At 41.3% G+C, this 9,654-nt stretch overlaps 1 protein-coding gene across 1 annotated transcript; it reads left to right on the forward strand.

Moving 5' to 3' along the window:
* The first annotated feature begins 824 nt into the window (after positions 1-824).
* LOC121619890 (tubulin beta chain-like) lies at positions 825-9,621 on the forward strand. The gene is made up of 5 exons (XM_041955825.1): positions 825-945; positions 5,075-5,183; positions 5,968-6,078; positions 6,561-6,805; positions 7,613-9,621. The coding sequence occupies exons 1-5, from the start codon at positions 889-891 to the stop codon at positions 8,423-8,425; spliced, it is 1,335 nt and encodes a 444-aa protein (XP_041811759.1). The 5' UTR covers positions 825-888; the 3' UTR covers positions 8,426-9,621.
* Positions 9,622-9,654: the final 33 nt, after the last annotated feature.

The raw sequence follows: 9,654 nt of genomic DNA on the forward strand, positions 1-9,654 counted from the left end.
GTGTCCTTTTAATTGTCTTTTTTTGTCCATTTTCTGTCTCCTTTTATTATTGCTGTCTGTAACAACTTAACTTCCCCAGTGTGGGGTCAATAAAGTTTATTCTTACTTTAATATATGTATAACAGACATGTTTGCCAAACTCCTAATTAGATATGTGCATGACATAATATGAATGGATACAGTACAGCAGAGTGTTTTTTCTTAACTTAGGCATCACACGTGTAAATATATTTAGATGTGGAAGTAAATCTTAAATTCTAATGATATTTTATATTATTATTTGCAAATTTACAATTTTTTCCTCCTCCTAAAAAAGAAAAATCTTTACAACCTTGAATAACTTCCAGTGAAATATAAATTGACATCACATTTATAATAAGTTTACATTTGCAAATCATCTTGTATTTATATTTATTTAGGGGTCGACACCGAATCATGTCATTCCTTAAACTGTGCTGATTATAATAACCTTCTTTATTGTTGCATTACGGCAACTTAATGAACAACTACTTGTGTTTAACCTACTATACTCCACTCTTCTCTATTGTCTTCTGCTTGGTTTAATTTCGGTCAGTGGGGCTCCAACGGGGCAGTGATGACAAAACACGGCACTCCCTCTCCTCTTCCGGTCCTTGTCTTTGAGACAAGGAAACCCCTTTAGATAAAAAAGCTACCCTTTCAACCAATCAGAACCGTAGGTGCAGCGACAGCAGCCAATCATCAGCGTGAACGGCGTGATGAACGTGTTTCAGGGCTGCAGTCCCGCCTGTTGGACTCGGAGCAGTCCACATACTCAGCAGCTGATCCTCCAGTCTGCCTGGGATCAGTCAGAAGATCAACATCCACCCACCATCGCCTCCTTACATCACTTACTAATTGCCATCCATCATGAGGGAAATAGTGCACATCCAGGCCGGCCAGTGCGGAAACCAGATTGGTGCAAAGGTAAGAAGAATTAGTGGGAACAAACTTTTTGTTGCACTTTATTCCCTTTTTGTTGTCACTTTCGTTAAGCATTTAATTCTTGAACTTTTTAACGAGGCCTTTCTTTTGTTGTGTCCTCACTGTTTCAGAAAGTGCCTAAGTTTAATTACAACGATAAAGTCCACTGCTTCGTTTTTGTTTCTTACAAAACACCAATTATTATTTACTTTTTGTGCATAAAGATATAACTAGCCCAGGCATCATGCAGAGCTATTGTTTTCACTCCGGCTTTCTGTTTCAAAGACTGTTAACCATTTAAGATGAGCAGATCATAAAATATGTCAAATAGGTATGATTTTTTTTTTTTTTTTTTTTTTTTTTGGAGTTTCAGACAAAGTAAATGAACACATTCAGGGTGTAAAGTTAGTTTTTCTTGCCTCATTAGCAGCAAATTAATTTGTGTTCAGCAACAAGTTAGTTTTACCCAAATGAAAGGTGTATAATTAGTATTTGTAGTATACAAAACATACTGCACAAATGTATCAGTAAAACTATGAAATAAAATTTGACTGAGTCAAAATAGAAATTCAACAGTACTATAACAACGGATGAGAAAATACTGTAAGCACTATAAGATGGATACAAAGTACCAGACAGAACCAATAAGTCACCTTTGAAATATCATTCATGGGTTATAGAAGTACCAAAAGTACAGGAAGGTTTACCCAACAAACATTCTGTGTAAGCAAGTGTGTATTCAAGTGTTCATACTATAGGGAGTGATATGATACATAAGAGTAGCAGTCCATAGGAATACTGCAGTGATTTCTGGGATAATTACACAGTAATCTTCACATAGTGTTCTTGCATATGAACACAGTTACAATTCGCACATTTGGAACTATTGACAAAACAGCGAGTCAAGTCATTGATCCGTGATTAATGAAGCTGACCAGACTGGAGCAGACGCTCAGGGCCAGCTGCTGTCTCGGCCGCCTGGTGAGCCGGACTCTTTGTCGCTGAGAAAAGAGAGAGGAAACAAACAAGAGAAGAGGGTGAAGAGAAAGGAGAAATTTGCTGAGGCAGAGGAGTGGAACGCAGCAGGAGGGGTAGAAGGGGGACTAGATAACAAGTGTTTCAGTGTCTGCTTTGAAAGCACAAAAGAAGCCATTTAAATAGCTGCTTTTCCAGTCAGTGTATCACATGCACACGCCCCGGGCCCCCAGACCAACTGTGACCCTGAAAACCTTGTTTACTTGTGGGCACAGAGTGATTATCTGCAGTATTAGTGTTTTCTATTTAAGCAGCAATTCTTTGCTGTAGTGCTTTAAATGTCACGTGCTTCAGTTCCCAGAGATCCACTGTCAGGCAAACAATGCTGCACTGATTCATCCATTAGTCAATCGAAAGAAAATTAATCTGCAATCAGTCATTGTGTTTTCACAAAAATGCCAAACTTTTGCTTGTTTCAGCTTCTCAAATGTTCATATTTTATTTTATTTTTATTTTTTTTGCCATTTAGATTATTAATAAGCTTTGAAAAGTCTTAGAAATACGCAAACATATTTTGGACTGTTTTGGATTTTATGCTATGGGAAATTGTGATGACCATTTTTTACTATTGTGACATTTTACAGACTAAATGATTAGTTGATTGAGAATTAGAAAGTAATCTTTGAGTTAATCGATAATATAATAATCCTGACTTGCAGCCTTACAGTCAACCACTGTATAGGCTGGATATACTGTTAAATCAGCCTGTAACCAACTACCAAATTTAGGTTATATATATTGTTTATATATCAATATATTTCTCTAGGTGGAGTGTGAGTGTAGCTCAGGTGTTGTCACTCAAAGTGTACATCATTTCCAGATCAAACTGGACATTGATTGCTTTGCAGCTGTAAAACAATGAGAAAGTCTTGTGGTTTGAAGGATCTGAATCCAGCAGACCTGCTCTGGGGTTCTTGGCTGGACAACAAGAGGCGAGGCAGCAACATATGGGGTGACTCAGACTCCACGGCTCAATGGCCCTGATCAGTGAAGACAAGAGTATTTACAGAGGATTTGGTGAAGCTGAGGTCATCCTCATTTCACAATGGATTAACTTTGCCTGAACTCCCTCACTTACCCAATGCACTTCCAACCAAAATCTGCTCAGGTCTGTTATGTGGCAGAATAACTTCTTATACTCCCCATCCAGTGAAATCATTGTTTGTGCTCTTGTTATGCACCACCGATGTATATGTAGGCAGATTGTGCAAATGCAAGAGATTTGTTTAGTGAATTATGTCATTATTATTCTTTTATCCTCGCCCAATAAAATGCTTTGGGTCAAGGCGTTTTGTTTCCAAAGCTTGCTTGACTAAATGTTGCTTGTTGCCATGGTGATCACAGGGGGTTGAACATTTGAAAAACGAGAACTTCTTGCCCACCGCGTTCAGCCACACAGACGTGCCATCCTCCCTCTGCTTATCTGTCCCTCTTTCTCTTAAACACACACTGTCCGTGGCACAGATTAGGGTCAGCTGACTGAGCTGCTGTGACAGTCTGCTCCTGTCCTAACTGAGTTTGGCGTTAATGTCTCGGTCTGTAGAAACGAGGCCGACGGAAAGCTCTGAGAAAGCTCTGCGCTTACTGACCCTCCGCCTGCAAGTGCAGTGATCATCCAAAGTTGATCAAAGTTGTATTGAAGATAAGAATATCTTGTGACTTTGAATTAACAAATCAGATTAGCCTTGATTGCCCAAAGGATTTTCTGATGTTAGTTAAGAGACAGAAATGTGAATTCCTCTCTTAAACAGCAGTGAAGACTCCATCCAAAGAAAACCACACTCACTTTTTTCTCCATTTTTGCTCCTTTGCTATAAAAACCCAGCAGGCTGCTGGCTCGGTACGTCACATGACTTTATTACGTCCGAGAAAGTACAAAGTAACTTCAGTACAGTAAAGGCTACAAAATTTTTCAATTTTTCATAGACACCAAATTGTACAAGCCATCAGTTTATCATAAGTCATTTTTAAGCAAAAGTGGCAACATTTTTGCTGTTTCCAGCTTCCTAGATGTGAGTATTTGTTGTTTTCCTTAGTCTTCTATCATAAACTTAAATATATTTGGCATTTGGATCATTGGGCTTTAAACGAGTATCATGGGCATTTTCTGTATTTCCCAACATTTTTATCCAAATGATTAATCCGTTAATTGTGAAATTAATTCCAAGATTAATCCATAATGAAGATACTTGTTCGTTGGAGCCCCAGCACACACTCTCCTTCTGTTGTCTCGTCCAGGTCTCAGACCTTTAAAATGATCTTTGATTTGTTCTTTGCTGGTCATTTTCTCGACAGCGGAGGCACAACAACTCCATGAGACTTGAATATGAGGGCTGTGTCAGCTCTGTATTTTTCAGACAGACGTTACACATCTGTTGTTAATTTGTAAATCGAGCACAAGATTTACATCTTGAGAGATGAGAGAGAGTTGTTCCCGAGCTGTTTTCTGCTGCCTCGTTCTCATTTTAGCTGCGGTGTGGGTCAAAGCTGCACTCCCCTCTAATTTCAGCAGTCTGCTTGGAAAAACCAATTGGAGTTGTGACAGGACGCTGCATGCTTGTACTTATAAACACACATGTAACACATGATGCAGAGCGTGTACTAAATGAAATGCAGCATGGATGACTGGAGAACACTGACTGACCAGACTCAAGGAAAGAAATAGCATTTAGTTACGGGACTTTTTATAGCTGATCCTGTGACTGCAAAAGGCGATCAGATGTTGGCTTGTTGTTGGGAAGCACAGACAGAAGAGTGATTGTAAACCACTTTCTTCTTTCCCCTTGGCTTGCAGTTATGGTCTTAATTAGCACATAAAGACAACTTTCCCTATGGCATTCCAGAACAGTGACTGAATGCATTAATCAAAATTAAAGCTGCAAATGGATGTCTCAAGCCCAGGGGAGGATTGATTAATAATAAGCTTCAACAGATCAGGTTTTATCAGTTTTAGTGTGGTTAAATGGAGGTAATCCAAACATTCAGTGTTAAATTTATATTTTTTTAATTCATTTATTTCTTAATAGCAGTACCACCTTCATCACAGTCCACGGCTTCTTTACTGATGACGTGTTGGCCTGTGTGTTTGTGTGTTCAGTTCTGGGAGGTGATCAGCGACGAGCACGGCATCGACCCAACAGGAACCTACCACGGAGACAGCGACTTGCAGCTGGACAGGATCAGTGTGTATTACAACGAGGCCACTGGTAAGTACATCCAGACATGTCTTGAGGTCTGTGTGAGAAAGGATGAGGTAAGACGTCCCCCCTGTGGAGAAATTGGTTCACTACAGCTGCAGGGAATGAGATGCAGATAAGAAGTGCAACCACTTTGAAACTAGGATAGACTGATGTTATGCTAAACATGACAGATGTGCACATGTGCTACATGTCTTCACCTGTTCACATGACTAAATTCATGATTAGAGCCCCACTGCCTTAAAGGGACACAAACACTAAAAGAATGCAGACACTAGAGTGCACTGTGCTATGACTATAAAATAGGTACATTTTACATGTGCACGTACCTGCCCTCGATGGTTTTTTTATCACCTAATATGACATGCCAGCTTAAAGTATGACAAGTGCTGCAGACTTACTCAGCAGCTAAAAAGCTAAGTTTACACTTTGCAATAAGACAGTGTTATTGAAAACGAGTTAAATAACACTGAGTAAAAGTTCAAACGAGTGATGCATTAAATGATCTGAAAAACATGCTATGTGGTTGCTCAATTTGGCCACAACATACTTAATCTTGCATCACAAAACGTCAACCTGACAGCTGCTTCCTGGAGTTTTAAAGAGTGTTACTCCACCCAGTGGCCACATACGATGGATATTGAGCTTTTCACTCTACTGACTTCATGTGAAAAAAACACAGTTTATAAAATTTGTCCGTACCTGTCAACTTTTTTCTAGTTTGGTTCTGTAGTTGTGATGCCTTGTTTTTTACAATTTCGAGCTGACATGTTGTTTTTGTCGGCGTGTGCAGGTGGGAAGTATGTGCCCAGAGCCATCCTTGTTGACCTGGAACCAGGCACCATGGACTCAGTCCGCTCCGGACCCTTTGGACAGATATTCAGACCTGACAACTTTGTCTTTGGTAAGAACCGTTCTACTGGTGAAGAGTCTGGAAAGTGGGCTTATTTAACAAAGGAGGTCAGAGGTCAGAGTGGGATACAAAACAGCAGTGACGTAGCTCATGCAGCTACATCTTGCTTTAGGACACTTGGAAGCCTGATGCTACAAGGGCTTGGTCTCCAGGTGAAGGATAAACTCTGGGTGTCCCTTTTACCCAATTTTCTGGTTGTGGTCACATCTTTTCCATTTGACAAATATAATTCGACTGACTCTCCTATAAGGCACAGATAAGCTCATCCATGCTATAAAATCCCAGTTCCTCAGATCACACATCTATTCTGGCAAAGTTGTAAGAGGATGCTTAAAAAAAGATCGTTACTGACTTTTGTTTATTATTCTTGCACTTAAACATTAGTCATCAGAATGGAAGAAATGTTTCTTTTAAACACTGGTTCACTGGTGGAAGTGAATAAGAGATACTAGCTTCTTTTTTTTGTCCCACAGGTCAAAGTGGAGCAGGAAACAACTGGGCCAAAGGTCACTACACAGAGGGGGCGGAGCTGGTGGACTCGGTCCTCGATGTGGTGAGAAAAGAGGCTGAGAGCTGTGAGTGTCTGCAGGGTTTCCAGCTCACACACTCCCTGGGAGGAGGCACCGGCTCTGGCATGGGCACCCTGCTCATCAGCAAGATCAGGGAGGAGTACCCTGACCGCATCATGAATACCTTCAGTGTGGTGCCCTCTCCGAAGGTAAGACATACAATAATATAAAGAATTTGTTCATATTCCATTGCATATTAGGGCTGTCAAAACTGACTAAAAGTCATGTTTGATTGTTTCCTCGGAAAAAAACAAATAGGTTTGAACCAGTCAAATGCCTCTTTGTGCATTAAGACTGCAAACTAATACAGGAGACAAACTGCATGGATATGATTTAAATATAAGCAAGTGGGATAAATTCCAGTCAAATATCAAAATTAAAGACACAGTATGATGTACCACCATGATTCCAGCTAAAAGTTGGGACGCTGAGTAAAGCATAAATTAGACAGAATGTAACACATTCTGTCTAATGCACTTGCACTTGCAGATCCTTTTTGACGTAAACTCAACTGAAAACAGTACAAAGACGATACAGTCGATGACTGTCCTCATCAGCTTCATTGATTTTTATAAATATCTGATTATTCTGAATTTAATGCAGCAACACGTTTCAAACAAGTTGAGACAGGAGCAACTTAAGACTGGGAAAGTTGTGGAACGCTCCAAAAACACCTGTTTGGATCATTCCACAGGTAAACAGGTTGATTGGTAACAGGTGATAGCATCATGATTGAAAGGCTCAGTGGTTCACAGCGAGGACGGAGCGAGGTTTACCACCTGATTGGATAAAGGACTTTGTGAAACCGTTGTCGGTAAACACAGTTTGTTTGTAAATGACTGTTTTTATTTATGCGTCCCAGCTCTGGGGCTATGGGGCTTGTTGGAGCGTTTTCTGCCCCTTTTTTAGTGTTTTGATACAGCTACAACTGTTGTTCTTTGTCTCTTCGTCTTCAGGTATCAGACACGGTGGTTGAGCCGTACAATGCCACACTGTCAGTCCACCAGCTGGTGGAAAACACGGATGAGACCTACTGTATTGACAATGAAGCCCTTTATGACATTTGCTTCCGCACTCTCAAACTCACAACGCCCACCTACGGTGACCTCAACCACCTGGTTTCGGCCACCATGAGCGGCGTGACCACTTGCCTGCGTTTCCCCGGCCAGCTCAACGCCGATCTCAGGAAACTGGCAGTCAACATGGTTCCCTTTCCTCGTCTCCACTTCTTCATGCCCGGCTTTGCCCCTCTGACCAGCAGGGGGAGTCAGCAGTATCGCGCCCTGACGGTACCCGAGCTCACCCAGCAAGTGTTTGACGCCAAAAACATGATGGCAGCTTGCGACCCTCGCCATGGACGCTACCTGACAGTGGCTGCTGTGTTCCGCGGGCGCATGTCCATGAAGGAGGTGGATGAGCAGATGCTGAATGTCCAGAACAAGAACAGCAGCTACTTCGTGGAGTGGATCCCCAACAACGTCAAGACAGCCGTCTGCGACATTCCGCCACGTGGCCTCAAGATGGCCGTCACCTTCATCGGCAACAGCACAGCCATCCAGGAGCTGTTCAAACGCATCTCTGAGCAGTTCACAGCTATGTTCAGGCGCAAAGCTTTCCTCCACTGGTACACCGGCGAGGGCATGGATGAGATGGAGTTCACCGAGGCAGAGAGCAACATGAACGACCTGGTGTCCGAGTACCAGCAGTACCAGGATGCCACGGCCGAGGAGGAGGGGGAGTTTGAGGAAGAAGTGGAAGAGGATGCCTAAAGAAGTGCTGTGACAAGTGCTGAAGAAAGAGAAGAAGTTGCTAACCAAAAAGAAAACAAATTTTAAAAAAAATGTGAAAAGAGTAAATATTCTGGCGAGGAATGTAGCAGAACAGATGAGGAAGGCTGGATGGAGAAGCATGGGGGTCTGAGCTGGCGAATGGAGGGAGAGAATTCATTCATTCAAACCAAATTCATGTGCCATGGTTTATTGTGACGCCATGTAGGCCGGTTTTACCAAAACTCGCCTCGCAGAATCTTTTTACACTAAGATCTTGTCTTGTTGCAAATGTACAAATCATCAAAAGCACTTCTTACCCCTTACGCTCACCTCACGTTAGCTCACACTCCATGCAAACACGCTTCTACATTTTTGTCATTACATATTTTGCTTTCATTGGAAAAATGTAATCTCTGTGCATCTTCACTGATCTGCAGTGCAGATGTCTTAAACCAAAAGGGTTTAAGTATTTAAACAAAGGTTCGAGACCCAACACTTGTGACTTATATTGTTTTGGGGAAACCAAGTCTATAACCTTCAAAGTGAGCTTCAGAAATGTGAAATCATGCCACAATCACTGTTTGTTGCTATCAGTGTTCATTACTTTGGGTCTTAAAAGCTGACAAAATGATCAGAGATGAATGTAAATCTCTCCATTCCTGTTAAACACAAGAATTCTTTCACATTGTAGTAATGGAGTAAACCCAGCTTGCATCACTACTATCCTCTGTTTGCAGTCACCGTCTTTGGGTTCAGAGTCGATAGATGGCGTCTGGTGGTCTTGCCTCATACCACGTTCAGCACTGTGAAAATTTCCATCATTTTTCTGAATCTACAGAAAACGTTCAGTTCAACAGCTCAACTTCTGATGCTTGTACGTTTTGATGTCACAGCAAGAAACACGTTTTAAAAATAAAATGCTTGGATGCTTTTTACTAAGGAAAAACATCAGTCTGTAGTTTTAGATGTTAGCCTGTGAAATGTTTTGTCTTGTGAAGAAGTGCACAATTTAACATTCTGGTAAATGTTCACACTCTGAGCCACTGCAGCATGCATTCACATCACACAGAAGTCATTTGTGGTCAAAATGCGCTCGTTAGCATGCTGTCTTCATGTCTCTGTGTGCTTTGTCGGTTGTTAGCACCTTAATTCCTGTGGAGAAGTTTTACTTGGGATCCCAGTGACTGTGAAACATTTGTCAGAAATAAAAAGGCATTTGTAGGAAAGAA

The sequence above is a fragment of the Chelmon rostratus genome, chromosome 16 (assembly GCF_017976325.1).
Source record: "Chelmon rostratus isolate fCheRos1 chromosome 16, fCheRos1.pri, whole genome shotgun sequence".
Classification (NCBI taxonomy): Eukaryota; Metazoa; Chordata; class Actinopteri; order Chaetodontiformes; family Chaetodontidae; genus Chelmon; species Chelmon rostratus.

Coding starts and splice junctions, on each gene's coding strand:
- LOC121619890 (XM_041955825.1), top strand. CDS start 889: ATGAGGGAAATAGTGCACATCCAGGCCGGCCAGTGCGGAAACCAGATT. Junction 946..5,074: donor GAAACCAGATTGGTGCAAAG/GTAAGAAGAATT, acceptor TTGTGTGTTCAG/TTCTGGGAGGTGATCAGCGA. Junction 5,184..5,967: donor GTATTACAACGAGGCCACTG/GTAAGTACATCC, acceptor CGGCGTGTGCAG/GTGGGAAGTATGTGCCCAGA.